At 38.0% G+C, this 20139-nt stretch overlaps 1 protein-coding gene across 5 annotated transcripts in view; it reads left to right on the forward strand.

Annotated features, from left to right (window-relative positions):
• Positions 1–19822, forward strand: part of TTC7B (tetratricopeptide repeat domain 7B) — a 129994-nt gene extending 110172 nt beyond the window's left edge. For all 5 annotated transcript variants that reach the window (XM_085061561.1, XM_085061562.1, XM_085061563.1 and 2 more), the window contains one exon: positions 18826–19822. In XM_085061561.1, the coding sequence (XP_084917687.1) occupies positions 18826–19047 (222 nt within the window). In that variant the 3' untranslated portion in view covers positions 19048–19822. The remainder of the gene's footprint in view (positions 1–18825) is intronic.
• The last annotated feature ends 317 nt before the right edge of the window (positions 19823–20139 follow it).

A 20139-nucleotide genomic window follows, 5' to 3' on the forward strand; every position in this document is an offset into this window, starting at 1 on the left:
TTTGAAGCCTGAAGTCATCTACAAATATTGTCTCTTTGTTTTTCTTTTCTTTTCCTGTGCTGCATAACTTTGCAAACTGGTAAAATATAACTAAGTGCTACCATCAATAGCAATCTGAACAAGACAAACCATTCCATGTGACTTAGTTGAGGTGGTTGGTAAATGTGTGTGAAAACTTGCAGCACCATTGCCAGGTGTCTGAGCCCTGACTGTTTCTCAGTCTGTCATAGAATAACATATTATTATAAAATTGTGCATGAGTTACCAGTGCATGTATTTTGCTATAAATCTCATGCAGTTTTCAGGTGCATTTCTGATGCGTTGGTGAAATTATCTTTTGATTTTTGCTTTATATGTGTCACAGGGGAGCTTTACTTGCTTTGGCAGAAGCCATTTCCTGAGAAAACAGACTGCTCTTGAGAGAATCAGAAGTTACCTGATCAATTATAATTCTTTTTTTCTGACTAGGAACTATAAACAACTTGTTCTTGAAAATTGTGCTTTATCTTATCCTTATCAAGCAGAAAGTAGCCTACCTTAATGCAAAACTAGAGATCTGGAAGGAACTGTCCCCCAGGAAATCATTTTAATGCTTGCTTTTGCAGGGTTATGTCAAGCAGCTGTATTCCCCAGATAAGTTGTTTCCTCTGGTTCAGAGGTTTTTTCTGCAAATCCCCAGTCTGCAACAGTCTTCTTAGGTCTCTCTCCCTCTTCAGCTCATCTTATTTTAAATTTTATTTGAAGACCTCTTTTCCATTTGCTGAAGCTTAGCTTCTCTGCTAGCCAGTTTTATACTTAGCAGTAATTCCCCTGCTCATGAGTCTACAGTTTAAAGATGAGTTGCACCTTGCAATTTGGAAGAATTCAACCAACTTACCGTGTGTGACTACTACAATATATTTTCTTCAAGATTAGTTTTCCTTAAACATAGAGTGTGTTTTCTGGTAGCAAACTTGTGTTAGATGGAGTTAGAGAATTGGCCTTTAAGGTTAGTGGTGTGCTAGTTTTTAAGTCAAGCTATTTTTTAAATCTAGATGAACAAATTAATAACAGAGAAAGCAATTATTTCAGTGATTTTTAATTGTGGGAAAATATAAAGTGTCTTTTGTGCATCTCTGAAAACCATGTTCATTTGGAAGGTGTGGTGGTTATTTTTCCATTATTATTCCCATTAGAATGTATTCTTTTCAACAAGTGGCAACAAATGGCATGAAGAAAATGATGTAGTGATACTATTCACAAAGCTGCCATCTCCTGATTTCTCAGTGGGGGAGAGGAGACATGCTATCTGGCAACTTTGTGTACTTCATCTCACTGGAAAAGGCCAGTGTTTCCTCTGAATAAAACTGTCTGCAGATTTAGAGTTGTTAATGCTTTTAATGCTACCTCTGTCATGTTAACCAACCTGGTTAAGCTGATATGGCTGGAAAAAAAACATCTTCAATGAGTCTAAGTAATGATAAACTTGAAAAATAGAAAACTGTTTTGGACCTTCATTGCTTTTTCAATCAGCAGTACAGTGTTGATCTGCATCTTTAAATTTTGATACTAGTATATGTGGACTTTATAGAGAGCCAAGAAGTAAGAGCTTTTTAGTTTCAACAGTTAATCATGACTCTAGTCTGTATGTTTTGGTAAAACACTAGCTTTGCAAACAACTCTTGACATTTGAAAAAAAGTGCCATTAGTTACAGTTATTATATTTTTAGGCATGAATATTTAAGCGTTTGAGGAAATGTGGAAGAATAAAAAGTAACTGGCGAAGTAGAGCATCTGCAAGTGTTACGGCAACTAAGAGTTGGTATGGCAGAGAGTAAGGCAGTAACTCAAATCTTTTTTTACTCTTTTTCTAAATCAAAAATCTAGATATTTTAAAAAGGTTATAGTATGTTTTTGGTAATAGTTTTGAGTATTCAGCATGTTAAGTTTCAAATATGTTTGGTCCTGAATTATGTATTCCCAGTTAAGAAATGGGGAAACTGAAGCATAGGTGCTGTGATGTGTCTAGCTTTAAATACAGTACAACCCTCCTGATTTGTCATTTTGAGCATCACATTCATGGGACTCATATTTAATTTCTGTGATTATTCTTTCCAATGACTGTGCACTGTGAAGAAAATAATTTTCCCCATAGGCATCTCCAATGTCAATCTTGTTAGGGCAGCAGCATCAGTATTCCCACTACCTGCTGAAAGAAGCCTGTGGAGTGTCTTTTGTGGGTTTTGACTTGCAAATGATTGGCAGACTTCAGGAGGACTTCCCCTTATGATATTTTAATTTAGTGCTGTCACTGATGGACCTCCTATTAAATGTAGATTATTAAATCAGTTCTATCATTTATCAGTGAAATTTATGTCTTTGATAGTTATTGCCTTTGCATGCCGTTTAAGTGAAGGGGTATGTGGCAGCTCCTTGATAGCCATTCAGCTCAGCCATGTAAAATGAGGTTCTTGTATCATTCACTTTTGATACTTTTAAATAATAAATCACTTCATTTACCTACATCTCTCTTTCTCCCAGTTCCCTTCCTTTATGGAAGATTTGTCTGTGTTGCCTCAGATTTGCTCAATGAATATATTATTTCCCAAGTCACTGCAGCTGAGATGCTTGGTGAAGGAGATGTCTTTTTGGAAGCAGACTGGTTCAGAAGTACCTGAGGCATCAGTACGCTGTTTCTGTGATTACTTTTTGATCTGGTTTTGAGAGCTCAGTTAAACATTGCACTGTTTTATAGTAATGTACTTTTATAGGGGATAAAGATAAACAACTTCCATAAGTCTTTGTTTTTTAGCTTACATTTTCACTTGGTAGTAAGTAAAATTCAAGAGAACTTCAAACCAGAACTAAATATGAAGTATGCTGATACAGAAATCTAAAGGCAAAAGGATTGCTGTTTCTATTATACAATGATTGGTTAGTTTTTCTTAGATGTTCTGCTCAGGTCTATGCTTTGGTGCATCTTCCTACAAATGAGAATCCTACCCAGCTTTGAACAGAAAAGAATTAAGTCTTCTTTTATGTTCTTGGAGAAATTGAAGATTATTATAGCCTCTAACTTTAATTGGTGAGCACATATGTAGCTCCTGCATGTTTATTTGTGTGTAACCAGAGTCAGGTTTTGAAAACTAATGTCACAAATCTTCTTTTGCTGTTATGTTGTGTGCTTACGTAATTACCCTTATATGCAATAAATACCTTTTTCAGTAAGACTCCTTAGGCCAGTTTTTTCCTGAAGAGGGATAATACCCTCTGGGGAAGATCAGTTTGGTAACACATGACAAACCATAACTCTCTGCTCCTATTCTGTGATTAGTAAAAGAAAGAGGGCTGTTTAATACACTGAGGTGTGTCACAATGTTTGTAAGTATATATTATTGTCCAGATGTTGAGTTTTGCACTAAGATTCACTTATCAGAATCTTGGGAAATTGAGAAAACATTCTGCATGACATGCATTGCAGCTGCATTGCAGTTTCTTTCTGCTAATCTCTGATGCATAGTTTATACATGTGTGGCTTTTTCACACTAATCTGAGAAATCCTGTGTTGTGGTAGATGCTGCTGTGAGGCTTCAAGGAAGCTGGCTTTCAAGAAATAGCCCTTACATTAGCTTTGAAGTTGATTTTAGGAACAGCTTTTCTTTCTTAAAAGCTGGTTTAAAATTGAAGGAAAAAGAGCTACTAGCAAGACATTGAGTTAAAATGGAGTGCTCATACTCAAAAACGATGTAACTGTACATAAAACATTTGACCTGGAAGAAATCTTCAGTCTTTTAGTACTGCTCCGATGAACAAAGCAAAGCAATTCATTACCAAAGCACTTACTTGGCAGAAATATGAAAATATGAACATTGTTCACACTGTTAAAAGCTAAGCCCTGCAAGGAAAGACACTACCCAAAACCACTTGAGCACTATGGCATGCTTTAGTAGGCCCATCAGGATGCAGACATTTGATTAGTTCAATTTTTTTCTACATACTTCAATGAAAAATCCCAAAGTTTTTGAACACTTTCCCCTTATTCCATGAACTAAACTTTGTAAGTGAAGTTACAAATGTTTATTTTATGGATGTATCTGAAATTAACATGAGTTCCATTTTTTTCCTGGGTTCTAATTAATTGGTCTTTAGTCAGTGATGCTGGTGAAATGATTTGTTGCAACTCAGTCTGTTCAATTTTCCTCAGCCACTACTAATACACTGTTTATATCTCACACATGGAACTTACTATTTAAGACCAATATCCTTAGGAAATCAGGCATACCAAATAATTTTTAAATTCCTTTGGTTCATCTGGACAGAAGAGGGAATGATGAAACAACAACAACAAAAAAAAAGGTTTGTGCAAAAATTACAAAAATAGAGGCAGGAGGAAAGGCTTTTTCATTATTTCAGATTTTTATTAGATATCAGCAAATGCACAAGAGTGAGCGTTTGTAAATTCTCTGCTGCAGTGATGTAAGACACAGTCATTAGAAAACCAAACCAGGCTTCACTGTGGCCAGTGCTGTTAAAAGTTATGTTTTTAAAACTATTCCAGAACATAACATCATGTGTTGTGCTATGTTAGCTTAGTTAGCTGTATTACTGGACGAAATAGTGAATTGTGAGTGATATAAAGACCTTTTTAGTAAAGGGCTATTGAAATAATTAAAAAAAAAAAAGTGGATTCAACATTTCTCCTGTACAATATACGCTGTGAAAATGGTTTCAGAGCTCTCAATGTACATGGACAAAGGTTGTGTTAGGTAGCACCTTGGAAGAATACTTGCCATCTAAGAATAGATGCCAGAAGTGATCTGACCTACTAAAAGAAAAGATTTTGCCTTGGCTTCTGAATTAAAATGTCACTGATGGTAAGTGGGTTTTGCTACCTTAAAATAAGTATTTTAAAATAAATACATAGTTTTAAAAGTACATCCTCTCATTTAAAAACAAATCCCCTTATTTTCTAAATGGGTACAAGTAATAAATTAAGGCAGGTACTCTCATGTGGTTACAAATGTTCAAAAGATGAGCAAGTGAACCTCTATCAGCTCCACAGCCATTTCAATTTCCATTTTTTCATGGTCCTTGTTACAGTTTGTCCTGACAGTTGACAATAGCTTATTTGGAATTCTGTCTGTTTTTTAATTTATGACCATTTGAAAAAGTGATAGCCATAATAGCATTGGAACAGATGGTATTGTGAGGGTCACAGACCCAAAGACTTACCAGAGGCCTATGAAATGCTACGACACAAATGCAGTTTGTGATGATGCTTTGTCATATTAATTGAATGCCTAGCCACAAGTTGGTAGGTTACAGTTGCCAGAAATAACTGGTTTTGATATAAAGTATAAAACAGTATGAAATGCTGTCAGATCTATTGAAGTAATTGACACATCGAACTTAATTTCCATTAAATGACAGTATGAGCAGCTGGTGATCTCTGGAAAATAAATGAGGTAGCTTTAGCTTGGGCATCCAAACTCACCTCATTTGCTGCAGAATCAAAGCCTAAGCTTCAAAAATTAAGGGAGGTTTTATAAGTGGATGTGGTCATTCTGCCATGTGGATTACATTCAATTTAATGTCGATTTATATCTGAATATTTTTGTGAAGATAAAATCCATGGATGTTTAACACAATGGCTGGTAGGAAACGTTTGTACCTCACCTCAGACTCAGCAGCTCTCTTAAGTTCCAGAATTACCATATTCCCCATCAAACCAATGCTGTTGCTATAGCTCTTGTTCCTTGAAAAGTGGAAGCTGCCACTCTGCATTTCAGCTCTTTACTCAGAGAGCATTAACTCCCCAGTTTGCTTACTCTGATCAAATCCTAGCTTTGTGGGGTTGTGCCTTTTCTGTCATTCTTGTTCTTCCTGCCAACTGTGCTCCAGCAAACTAGAAAAGTGACTCAAGTGGACAAGGCTCTTACACACTGGGAAGCAGGGCTCAAATTTATTCCAGCTGCCTGTCAGCTGACAATAGTAACCCAAAGGGAAGGACTGAGAGAGAAACAGCATTTGGAATTACACTTTCTCTGCAGATTCCTGCCTTGTGCACTAATTTATTACACAGTTTGGAAAATGTATTTCAAGAGCCATAAACCAATCATAGAATATGATTTAACATGCGATGTCAATCAGTGCAATGATGGATATCCACTTACAAAATGTCCATAACTGCAAGTCATATTTTGTCTCAGTCTTTAACAGGAATGTGGTATTCATCATGGATGGCAAAGGTAAAATTAGTAGTGGAAATGAAAGTAAAGAAATGATGGCAAGGACTGGGTGGTGGAAGAGAATGGAGTATTTGATCAGAATTGTAGACCGACTTGATGAAATAACTGAGGCTTCACTAAATACTACTTGGACTAATGTTTTGTTAACAGCAAATTTTAGAGTAGTTCATGCAGTACCTCTACTTGGGAAAAACAGTTGCAGGACAAAGGCAATTTTTGATTTAAAATGGGACTTGGAAATGCTTCAGTGAAAGAAAGAAAATAACTTCCAGAAATAAAAAATACAAGAGCAAGATTGAATATGGCAATGACTGGAGAGAACAAAGATCTGGGGTAGTACTTGATCAGAACTGCATCTCCATTGTGCATGACTTGGCCAGGCACAACATGAGACATCATCTTGTCCCCATTATCAGCATCATCATCTTGTCAACGGTGTAGTCTCACCTTTAATTTTGTAAGCCTACAGATTCTCCTTCCCTTGTGGAAGGTGGTGGTGTTCATGCTCCACCGGTTGCTTTAGTCCCCAAAACAGAGACTGCCATGCCCAGGGAACCCAGCTGAGGCTGGTCAACAGGGCAAGTGAACCCTCTGTGAACCCTTAGAGCCCTTCTAAGGCAGAGGTTTCCCCTGGGGTTCCTCACAGGCTGGCGCTGTGATTCCTTGTAATCCCAAATAACGTGGCTGATGGCAAATCCCGCCTGTGGCCTTGCATCAGTGTTGCCCTTATGCCTGGTGAGCGCTGAGGAGACTGCACTGCAGTGTGGCACTGGAAATGTCTGCAGCATCTCCTGGGAGCAGTAGGAAACCTTAAAAATAATATATGAGCCTTGTAAGTAAACGTGAGAGGAATATGCATAATCCACATAAAGCTATGTGGCATTGGCACTGGAGAAAATGAAAACAAACTCGCTAGGAAAAAATTTGGAAAGATGATATGAAGAGGATTCTTAGCACTCACAGGCTAAACACTGTGGAACAAGAAATCCTGTCATAAGGTTCTCTGTAACAACAGAGGATAAAGGTGAGTGACCTAAGAGGATTCTTCTGATCTGATGTTGATTAAATGGAGAATACCTTACTTTTGCATGTTTTAGATAGAATTAACAATCATCCATAAAAAAAAACAGTTGAGAAAAAATGTGATAGGCTTATATGGAATTTAATTATAAAACCTAGGTGATACTTCAGTTATATTAATCTGTTTGCTTCCAGATCAGTACTAGCAAAAGCTGATTTGTTGAGGTACACTGATGTTATTCGTGACTTTATAATATTTTTTTCCCAAAATATTGCTGTTTGGATTTCTCTCTTTAGTTGTCAGAAGCTTTTTTCTGTAGTTTTCAGTATGTTCAGCTTCTTCCAGTTTTTTTGCAAGGTAAGTCAGTATATAAGGAAGTGTTTGTTTTATTTTTCTGAAAGTGCCAAAAACTCTTTCTTAGCCAATGGTTAGGCTTTGGCTCTTCTGACCTGTGCCTGATGGTGCACAGATGGGAGGGTGTGGGCCCTCCCTTCACACTGAAAATAGCTGTCCCTTAAAGAAGAATCTGCTGGCAGCTGTCCTGGCAGACTGGCAGGTTAGCAGGCTACCTACAGCTTCTGCCTTTCCTGTCAGAATCTGGGCAGAGAGGGGGTGCATCCCCTCTCCTGCTGGGAGGTTTTTGCACACTGCAATGAGAGTGGCTCTTCCAGTGCAGTGTGCAGAGCCCGAGCAGCAGATGGCAGTTCACATCTGCTTTGTGGGGGAGGAAATGGTCTGTTTCCTGGGGATGCTATAAAAAAGTATATTTATTAATGCTGTATTAAAAATAACCTCTTTTTCCTAGAGGTTGCTGCAATGCCAGTGTAGTAAGTGCTGCTGTGGTATCATAACACTTTTGAAACAGTGACATTAGTCATAGTTATAATATATGTATGTACATATTTTTATATGCAGAAGCCTCTTTGGCTAAGGGCAAAAGGAATAAAAATGTGAATAATGTGCTTTAATCTTTGAATTTCTGTTTTATTTTATCAATGAAAAGACTGGTCATCTTTTATCTAACATCGCAGTTCTGACTTTGAATATTTAATACAGCACTTTTCAGAATATTTGAGAGAAATGCGCATGCATAAATGCAAAAAAAGTACTTCAGAAGACTATCATTCACTTCTGATTCCTTTTCCATATTCTCAAAAGTTCAGACCAATGAGTGCTAGTTTCTGTAGTACTGAGTGTGTACAAGCATGGACTCCAAGTGCTAGCTTTCAATACAGTGGCAATCTAGTTAAAGATCTTCAAAGTGCTCAATTTGAACTCTGAGAGTTCTATTAATTATAAATTTTATTCACTGAGCCTAGTACTGATCTGCAACTCTGTGTTTTCCTTTGATACATGAACTATTCCCCTGACTTTAGATTGATTTCTTCATTAAAACATTTGATCAATTTTTTCTAATTACTATTTCCAGAAGCCACATACAACCAGTATGTTCAATGTGGTTGTATTGAAGAACTGTCATTAATGGAAAACAGCTTCTTAGAAAGTCATTGCTTGATATTTTTTATAATTATTTTTTTTTAATTCTGCCTGTGGTTGACTGATGGACAGAAAACCAATAATTTCTTGACATTATAATAGTTTTGCATGGAGCACAAGCTTTCAAAACCAGGAATCATCAGGTGTTCTAAATTGGAATCTAGTCTTTGGCAGTGGAGTAAGGACCCTGAATTCCTGGTATCCTCAGTTCTTGTGAAAAATCCAGCTTTTGCTCCAATAATTGACTGTTGACTCAGTGGGTTGATTTTGAGGCTACTCATTTAAAAAATCATGGTCTGAGGTTTTCTGTTTATCCTCTTGAGCACTTGTATCATTTTTGGAGTTTTGGGGTTTTTTTCCCTTTTGTATATTGAAACTTTTATGTTATTCCTAGGTTTTGAATAAGAGAAATACAGTCTTCTATACTTCTGACCCTCTGGCTAAAATCTGGAAAATAATGGCATCAATAACAAACAGTACTTAGGAGTCTCTGTATGGAGCACAGTGATCCAGTGGTACACTTGGCCTTGCTTTGAACCCAGGCAGTGTTGAAATACAGCCACAGATTAGACTGATAAAGTGGTAGGATTTCTGCAGGGAACGTGCTGTGATGTGTTTGTATCTATAAACTGTCTACATAGAGGAAAAGGTGAGAGTATGAATCACAAAAGACAAGAACATACCAAATTACAGAAATTACTATCTGCGCATTTCATAAATGCACTGTGTGAAACTGTGATCTCCTGCAGCAGTTTTCATCACAGGTGTATGTACTTGAAGGATTTTATATATCTGGAAAATCCTCATTTTTGGTTTGTGGGAAAGGTGAAAGGACACTGATGTGGCTTCCGTACTGGGAGGGGAGGAAGAGAAGATGCAGTGCTGCCAAGCTTCCAAATGGAGGGAGGTGATCAAGAGACCTACATGCACTTCAGTGTCACCTCATGGTGTCACACCTGAGATGAAATGTAAAATGTTTGCACCAAGTTTAGAACTGGCCACAACCTGGGGACTAAGGCTACACTTAATTATTCCCTCATGCCAGTGGTGATGCAGTACTTGCCAGAGTTATAGCCATCTGATTTCTGAAGGGAGAACTGTTGCGGGTTTACTGTGTTGGTAGCCACATGAAGTAAGACCCTCAGTATAATTTTCAGATGGAGAGAAAAAGTTAAATGAGCTCTGGAGTCACTAGCTGCTTCACTCTGTCAGTAAACTGTTTTATTTGTTCCCAGCGTTCTTGCAAAATAGCCTGGTAGTCACGCTATTTTTTGAAAAGCTGATAGGACATTCACATGAGGTGTAAATCAGAATTACAGCAGATTATTGCAAGAACATGTTGTCTTAACAGGAAACCAAGTCCCCCAAGAGCTTCCATCTTGGTGGAAGGCAATGATCAGCAGTTTTAAAAAACAACCTTCAATTTTCAACCTTTCTGCATTCTGGGCTGTGAGCAGTAAGGAACTAAAAGGCAAGCACATCCTTGTGGGAAGGGGTTGGTCATTTCCAAGGGAGTTAGAAGTGCACAGATGCACTCCTGACCACACGGGTTCCTCATTTTATGCTGGTGATGTGAAGTTCAGTGAGTAACAAAGCCAAAGTTGTTGTTTTAAAAATCTGTTGCCAAGCAGTAGGTTTTCTCCTAGCAACAAGTGTTTTGCAGCAGGGGAAGCAATTGGATACCTTAGGGGGTATGTTAGCACTGGGGGAAGGGCAGAGGAATAACAAACCGGGGCTCCAGCAGGGCCACAGAGCACAGAGGCTGTGCTGGGCAAGGAGGAAGGCAAGGGAGGGGGACGAGGCAGAGAGGGACATGTGGCCCAGGCGATGCTCTGGGATAGGCTGTGAACAAAAGTGTTGGCTCCAGGCACAGGTTCCTATTTGTTCATCAGCTGCTTTGTTTGGTATAGTGAGTGATCGACTGTAGTATTATTAGCTAGTTGTTCTCATTTAAAAAAGAAAATCCATACTGAGCAGCTAGGAAGTTTTATTTAGACCACATTTGAAGAAATACACTTTTTATTGTTCAAAAGAATAGCCTTGTTAGAGAAAACAAGATTGGTAGTTTTTTATTCTGCATTTTGGAAAACAAATGATATATATGTTGCAGTTTCTTTTCCAATTAAAAAAAATATGTATTTATTATCATCTTTATTTGTAAAGTAAATGTAGTGTGGTCAATCCAGTTGGTTTTAATAATGTGGCCACCTGTCAAAATCCCTGCATTAAAATGCACCTGTGTCTACAGATACAGAACTATATTCATCATTTTTCTGATGGAATGGTTTATTTCTAACTGATGCACCATGTCACAATTTTTTTGTACTTGCAGAAAATAGTTACGTACAATGACTAAACTTGCATGTGCCTTTGAAAGGAGTTTATAAATGATTTCTTATGCTAAGTCATACTTTGACTAGATGGACATGTTTCAGCACAAAGTCATCAGCTAAAATGAAAATAGGAGAGCATAGTATATAAATAATGTTCTATTTCACTCTGTGTAAGTGTAAAATATTGATTATAGACTACATTTAAAATGCTTATTTTTATCACAGAGATTGGAAAGCATCAGCTGCAGAATTTTCCTTATTTTTCCATGTATCATGACGAATTCTCATTTTGCCTCACTAACACTTCTGTTTCATTATTATAGCATAGCACTGTCAAGTCACTGGTAAACCTTCAAGTTTGATAGATTTGTTTAAAAATAGCAGCCACCTTAACACTTGCAAAATAGGCTGAAAAAGCAGCATGTAACAAGGGGCAGTTTTGTGATGCTAAAATTACACTGCATATGGATTTGCAATGCATACATTGCACATTGAGTTTTGTAACTATTTATGGTCATAATCCCTGATTTTTAAGTTTTTTAGATAGAATGGGGATGTTTCTAGCTTGTCCTTCTGATACTGCAGCTCCAAGTTGATTATCTCTTAGACTGGCTGTGACACGCTTAAAAATAATAAGATAGTGAACTGGGAAAATTATTGTGAAGTTGGATGTAGTGAGTTCTTAAAAGTCTTTTGTAGCTTTTAAAAATCGGGGTTTTTCTACATCTGAATAGCTCTGTGTCTGCTTATACATTAGCAGCTGTAGCTTATTGGGCTTCAGCAGATCCTCAGCAAAACAGGCCACTGTTCTTCTGTCTCCCTGCTCTCATCATTAAAAGCAAAACCAGACCATTTTTTTATTTTCATATGTTTATAATGTTTTCTTATAGCTATTGTTCTTGCAATGCAGACTTTTAGCTCTGAGGGCTATGTTTTTTAGCTAAATAAGGTCTGTTTCATACAAATTTAGAAGCTTTTAGCAAGCAAGTCATGTAACAGACCTACAAGAAATAAATTAATATTAATATCATATCTGGTAGTATTCAAGATTTCTGTAGGTCAACAGGCTGTGTTTCTTAAACATGGAGAGAATCTCTGGCACTTTTTTGCATGTTAAGCCAGCCACATTTCTTGTCCTCATTCTGTCCATTTCTTCCAATTTCCTTCTCTGCAGAGATAGTTTAGGGATGAGAGTTCAGCATCCTCCCTGAAAAAGGGAAGAGTGGAAATGGACTCATGGTCACTGTTCCCTTTTTGTTTCAGTTTTAAATAAATTTCATTGCTTTTGAGAACATCTCCCACCTCTAGTCTATATTTTTTCTCAGAGGAAATGAAAATGTTCCTCTTGATATCAAGTGAGTAAAGGTAAAAATCTCAGGTGGAGCTTCTGTTGAGACTGAGAACTGGTAACTTTCAGGTGGGGTGGAGAAGTAATCAGTTAAACCTTAAGAAAACCTCCAGCTCTCTTGAGACAAAATTTTTAGTTACATTGAAGAAACCACAGTGATTTTTGTAGTGTTACCTTTTTACCCTTTTTTTTTCCAGTTAATGCAAATTAACTTTATAATAAAGCTCTGGTTTGATGAGACATATGATGGGTGATAATTATGACTGTTATTGTTTCAAAGTTAGTTCCATGGAAAAAAATTGAATGGTAGCTTCTCATTTGCCTAGAAGCAAATAAGAAAGTGACCTTACTAGACTGCTCTAAATGGCTAGTTTTAATAGTTTTTTTGAATAGTTGTTTTTCAAAATCAAAAATTAGTTATTTACACTGTTTCAGTCCTGTGTTTATTTGTCTAGAAGTGTGTTTTCCATTGACTGATTAATCATTATGACAAGTTAATTGCACAGAGAGAAAGCCTGTCTGCAGAAAAACGATACCTTTGCAGTGACACTACATGCTTATTTATGCAATTATGGCTTTATACAATTGCTTATTATATCACGTTCAGGTTCTGAGTGATGATATTTTATTAATAAATAATAGTGCATTTTTGAACTGGAAATTTTATTTGCAGCCTGTAATGCTCCATTTGAAAATCCAAATTCATTTGAATGTTTTCCTTTAAAAAAATGCTTACATTTATCTAATGAAAAATAATCCTAATATGTTGAACTTCAAGGGGAAAAATGACTATTCCATAATATCATTTTGACATGTCCAATATATATCAAAGTTTAATTCTGGCTTATTGAAGAACTGTAAGTATTTGTTTTATTGTGCCATCACCATAGGTCTAATTATTAATCTAGGAGATAAATAGACATGTAATGACAAACTGAAAGTTATCTTGGTGGAGTAAGGATTTAGGTCCTATTGAAGTGAATGCTGATTGAACATCTTGTCTTGCATGCATTTGTAATTTCCATTATGCATCTTTCTGTTCCCAAAAGATTTTGGCGATAGTTTTTTTTTGTGTTAGTTTTTTTTAAAAAAAAGAGTTTATGGATTTGAAGACTTCAGAGTCCAATAATTCTGTCAGACTAGTTTTCTTCTTTCAGAAATAAGATGAATACCTACCATAATTTTATCTTTGCCTTCATTCGCTGGACATTTCTCTGCACCTGCTTCTCCAGTGTTACCCAAATAATCAAGAGAAAGTTGTTCTTAAAAACGAAGCATTAATTAGTAATATTATATAGGCATGAAAATGGAAGTGCAGGAGAGGAAGAACCTGATATCAGAACAGGAATAGTGAAAACTCCCTGGGCCCTCTAGACAAATCTCCTCCTCATAACCTTCAGAGCGTACAAGCTTTTCCTGGAGGACTCAGTCTTGACATGGGTTTGCACCCCACTACTGCAAGTAGAATGCTGTTCCAAAACCTCTCTGCTTCAATTGCCAGAAATGTTTTCACCTTTTTTTTTTTTTGTAAACTTACACAAAATTTATACACATATATTCATGTGCCAATATTATTCACTAATGAAAATAGTTTTTCTCTAGTCTGTTCTCTATTGGTTTTATAGCAAGTACCTTCATATGCTCTGAGATTAATCAAACCAAATGTATTAGTCTCCTCTTGTAAATTCAGATTTTTATTGATCATTTCAGAAGTAATTTTCTGTGCCTGTTCCAGTTTCAATGACCTTTGTTGCATAGAGGAGACTACATAAGGCACCAGAGGAGGCCCTGGTATAGCTGTGTGTGGCACAGCTGCTGAAGTCTTGTTCTGTTTCTCCTGGAAGCCTTCCCTGATATCACTTGAGTTTTCCTCTTTCACACTGGCACCTTTCCACACTGTCATCCTGTGGCTGCCTGATACAACCCGATCCTTTTCCCAAGCTGCTGGATTGACAGACTTCCACTATGCTGAAGAATTTATGTTACTGTTGTGTTATTTTGTCTGCTTTATTTTATTGACTCTTGCTATATTTATTATCCTATTTCTCATGATCAGTCTGTTGCTTTCTCTATTGTATCCTCATGGCTTTTGCTTATCTAACTGTATAATCATTCTTATGATTCCTGTGATGTGTAATTAATTAAAACACAAACCATGATTAGTCCCAAGACAGTATCCAAAACACAGAAGACATAATCCCTGTTCCTTAATGCAAGTAAGATAGCTTTTCTTCTGGGCTGTATCGGTGTAGGTGTCTAGGAAATACAAAGTAATAAATATCAAATTACTCCTATTTTGCCTGTCAAGGTCCTTCAGGCAGGGATTGAGCCCTGTTTGACTGAGCATTGTGAAAAACAGTCTTTGGACAGATGTTTGGGTGAAATAAGCAAAAAATAGCAGTTTTGTATGTGGGGCAATGCAAAATGAAGTATAAAGGAAATGATTGAGGGAGGAAACACATGTAAAATTATTTACCACCAAGAGGGAGACTTTGTGACTCCAGACTGGGTGAGGAAAGAATTGGCAAGATGGAAAATAACCTCTGGCAGAAGTTGGAAGCACTTCTCTCCTCCCTCCCCCGGCACCCATTTTGATTAATTCCTAGGTGGTTCTGTTCTGTTGGGATGTGAAGTTTGTGTAGAACCTTGTTTGTAGAGATGACAGTACCTCCCTGTCGAAGGCAGCACGCAGTGTTACACAGTGCTACTCTTTTAGTAAGCCCCTTTCAAGAGCCCCTGGAGGCTCTTGGAATTGCAAAGTCCCTTTTACTCTCAGCTCTGGCTGGGCACTGTAAAGGGCTGTTGACCTTTCCTTGAGCAGAGAGCATCTGAACTCCACAGATCTTTGAGTACTGTTGATTATTCAAAGTGACTGGCATAAATATCAGCGGATTGGAGACATGAAGCACTGCTTTCATTTGTTGTGATGATGGCACAAAAAAGTCTCTTTGTTTCTTCAGAGATTCCCTTCATTTTCTGCTTGTGCCATTTCTCATTAGAGTTCTGTCTTGGAGTTTTTTGAGTTACCAACTCAACCCCTACAATCTACAACTGGCTAACAGAAAAATAAGGTTTGCTTAGAGGGTTTACAACATACAGACATCCTAACCAGAGAGAAAGTGAAAGCCTTAACACAGGGGAGATCAGTGATTTGAAAGGAGAAAAAAAATCAACCTCAAAAGAACCCCAAAATTCTCAGCAAACCAAACATGGAGAAAAGTAATAAGCAACATTTGTACTGAGCTGCAAAATGAAGAAGTCTGCACACATTAGAGGCTTTTATAACTGTGTTAGAAGCAAATGTCACAAATTTATTGTTCTTTCATGTGAGATGCAATAGCAGGAAAGATCCTGCTTACTCCTGCAGAAGCCAACAGTTGTCTTAAACACCTCTGTCAAGTACTGCAGCATTCTAAAGTGTATGAAGAACAAATCGATTTCTGTAATTCCTTAGGAACTTACTGGTTTTATTATCTTTTGTAGAATGGATGTTTTCCTATGGACACTTCTTACTATTTACACAAATCATTATATAGCACTTTATTTAGCACTTTTTCTAATTGATTCAGGTTCCAAAATCCCTCTCATATTTTATCTTTTTAAAGATTATATATTTATGGAGAGGATATACAGAGAAGACATTCTACTTAAGTTTTAAAGTAGCATGCCAAGTCTGAAGGTGTGAACCATATGTCACTTAGGTACCCCTCTGTGTTTCTGCAGAGCTGATGTGTTGTTCAAGCCCATCTCCAGCCATAAAGCAAGAAACTTAGCATTATTCTGCAGATAAATGTTGTCTGTACATCTGCTGCTAAGTAGGTGAAGGCCAGAACTGGTAGCTTTGAGATTTTGTTTCCAGTCAGAAAGCATAGGAAAATATGCAATGAAGGACTGAGATAATTTGTACTGATTTCTGGGAAGTCTTAGAGGAGTTTTGGTTTGAGAAGGGGGTTAGTTGGGTGGGTTTTGCTGTTGTTGTTGGTTTTAGTGGTTTAGGTTTTTTCCCTGAGGAGTTAATAAACCAAGCATGTAAACCAAGCATAGGCTGACAGCTGGTAAACTGGAAGTTAGTTTTCTAGGATGGGTGTTGGTGCGAGGTCACTAAAGGATATTGCTGCGTGATAGACATGCATGCTCCTTCTGCCTGTGGTGTGCAATGCTTAATAGAGCAGAGTCAGGCAAGGACTGCAAACAATTTGAAATGTTCTGTGCCTCAGAATTTTAATGAAGTCATCCAGGAAGGGGATTTGCAAACTGGACACTTAAAATACATGACATCTGACCATCATTTGGAGAGAGTTAATGAATCAGAGAGTATTTTTCATTCTTTCTCTAGATCACTTGTTTGAGTTCAGCCCACAGCTCGAGTGATCAAATGTCAGTGTCCTTTTAATGCTCTGCATGAAACAAGTCTAATTTTCTATTGATTCTTTGGAAGCAAAGCTTGTTGTTCCAGGGCTATCACCCAAGGCAGGAGTCTTCTTACCAGGGAAAGACTTGACTTTCAGGAGACACTCCCTGGAGAAAGCTGTGCCCTCAAAATAGGAGGGTACAGGATGCGACCTCATTGCCCACGCAAGAGCGGTTCCTTCACTAATGCCAAATGCTAATTTCAACACTAATGCTTGTATTCTTAGGAAAGTATAACAGCAGGCAAACTGCCAGTATTTGCTCTAGTTCTATCACCTGGAAAATCTCAGCTATCTTTTTTGCAATACAGAATAGGGCACGTGTGACGTAATATGTATCTCTTCCTATGAACAGGCTTATATCTGCAAAATTTGGTTTTGCTTTGGTCGTGAAAAGAACTGCTTGTATCCTTAGCTAGCAGGGAAAATGGTCTGGTATGTTTAAGAGTAGAAATATTACAAATATTCAAGTAATTAACATGTTTGTTTAGTATAAAATATACGTATCTGTACCCCAAAAAAGCAAGGCTTTTGAAAATAGAGAATCTTGTCTTGAAAAATAAGAAATTTTGTCAAGGCTAGGTGCATTGCAGCCGCACCAGCTTTGTATATTCCATCTCCTTGCTTCATTTTTTGTAGTTTCACACTGATACCTACCAGTCACTGACAATCACTGCAGGGGAAAAAAGAAAACACTGACCCTGAGAGTTATCCAGTTTTGGGATGGAAAGCACTATTCACTTGCTCTGAAAATGCTGACTAAATTGACAGCTCAAAAAAAGTCCAAACCCAGAAAAGCCCTCTAGCACCTTTATGTGAGAACATCTGCCAGGCTGATAGAAATTAGCCTGCATTGCATTTATTTATTCACTTGCCAATACTGTGCAGCACTCTTTGTATTGTTCTACAGAGCAGGGTGTGCTCAGTTGTTCTGCAGGATGGAGTTAGCAGTCAGCTAACTGCTGAAAGTCAGCCTGGTGGGCACAATTCCAGAAATGTATGGTGGATAATTCAGGGGCTGCCTAGCTTGTCAGTACTTTCTAATCATCAGTGCTTAGGTTAATAAGGATTTGAGGGACAGATGTACAGAGAGATAAAAGAAATTGTGGGCCAAGGAGAGGGGGCTGGCAGGGGAGAAGTCACAAGGCCTCCGTAAGCACGTAATTGGGATGCCTCTGTGCAAAACAAAGGTTTGTGGTTCGTATGTGTTTTGCAATACAGAATCACATTGTAAAAATGCATTATATTGTTAGGATTATTATAATCCCAGAATAAAGCTCTCTTACTGGGTCATTCCACAGCTTTCCTGGCACAGTAACATAGCTGAATGTGATGGATGGAGATTTCCATGGCCTCATTCAGCCCTTATCCTAGTGGGTTTGCATGTGCCCTGGATCATGTAGTGTTGAATTGGATCCCATCTCACAGAGGAAGAGGAAGAATCTGTAACAAGGAAGCTCATGAGGAAGGTCTATGCCTGCTGGCCCTTTGTGCATTCCTGGGGCAATATCAGTTCTGGCACAGCTCCTGTTCCATGGCTGTTGCCCGTTGAGCTGAACTCAGTCCTGTTACAGCCATCCCCAAGGGCTGCTGGTGCCATGCATGGTCTCAGGTGTTAGAGGACATGAGCTGGGTGCTGAGATGCACAGGTAGGATATGAAAACTTCAGGGCACACACCTGAGTAGGACTTCAGGCAACAGGAGCTTGCACAAAAGCCCAGGTACTTCCTGCTTCTTGGCAAATGAGTGGAGTTTTTGTTATTTAGTCTTTGTTTCCTTCCAAAGCCCCTTGACTCACTGTGGGTGTGGAGTAGCTTGCTCCAGTCCTTTATCAGACCATTTCTTTTCTTAAATTAAAAAAAAAAAATGACATAGTCTAACACTTCAAGCCCAATAGCTGCCTACCCTTATTTAACTGTGGTGACCTCGTCTGAGCTTCAAGAAAGCCCTACTGGCCAATCTCAGCAATTTTCCCTTTATTTTCTTGCAGGCTCTGATACTTCACCAGCTTGGGCGCTTTAGCTTGGCAGAGAAGATTCTCAGAGATGCTGTCCAGGTGAACTCCACAGCCCACGAAGTCTGGAACAGCCTGGGAGAGGTGCTGCAGGCTCAAGGCAATGATGATGCTGCGACCGAATGCTTCCTGACAGCACTGGAGCTCGAAGCCAGCAGTCCCGTGGTCCCTTTTACCATCATTCCCAGAGTCCTGTGAGAGGGCATCTCAATCAACTGATTTTTGTTCTGACTTCTGAGTGAGAAAACCCAGCGATTGAGACTGCCTGGTAACTGGTTAGCTTGAGAAACTTTAGAGCTACAGGTAACAAACTCCAGTCTTTTGCAGGAAAGTGGCCAAAGCAGGGAGGTGCCACCATAGGTTAATGTCAGACTGAGAGGACGGAGTGGTGAGCCAGAGCCAAATCATTCATATCGCCTGCAGTTTTGCCCTGGTAGTTTTAAAACATCGTTATATTGTTCATGGATGATGTGCCATATTTTGTTAGTGATACTTGAGTGTTACATAAAATTATAATGGAATCAACTACCAACTGTAGAATAAGTTAAGATTCAGTGGCAGAGCAGACTATTTTTAACAAGGCTGTTAATAAAACTGTTCTCTTCCTGCCTCTCAACCTCTTTTGGCCCAAAGTCAAAATGTGAATTTTCTGTTTCCATCTCTATTTTAGTCCAGGCCAGAAAATCAGTTGAGTTCTCGTTTTTAGTTGTTAATAACTGTGATGTGTGGCTAACTGTTATCTAGAGCAAAGGCTGAGTACAAGAATATTTATATTTTACCAATGTATGCCTGTTACAAAAAATATATTAGTTATTTAAGTTTAACTTTTTTATGTGAATTCAGAGTTTATTTATCAATGGAAATATGTAAAAAGAAGCCTCAAATGGAATATTTACCGACATTCCTTATACATGAACCCACACTTGGCTAAATGGGAAGATTATGTTAATAATAAAATGATTTTTAAATGGAACCTTTTCTGTGTCCTGGTTAAGAATCTGGGGGAAATAGATTGCTTGTGAACACATTTTTATGATGTTGCTGGCTGGCCTTGATGATGAACAATACCAATATTAAATGTTCTGAGGCTAGTCTAGAGAAAAGAAGCTGCTATACTCTTTGCCAATGGTATTGTTATGTTAGATTTCAGGTGTCCTTAAATCTTCACTGCTCCTTTTTATTCCTTCCACTCCTCTCAATGAAGCCAGATTACTCTGCCTCTACATAATACATGGCCATTTACATATACCTTGGTAGTGCTTGGGAAAAGCCTGTTAAATATTTACATGA

Source organism: Lichenostomus cassidix, chromosome 5, assembly GCF_008360975.1.
Source record: "Lichenostomus cassidix isolate B80296 chromosome 5, HeHo_3.0, whole genome shotgun sequence".
NCBI lineage: Eukaryota > Metazoa > Chordata > Aves > Passeriformes > Meliphagidae > Lichenostomus > Lichenostomus cassidix.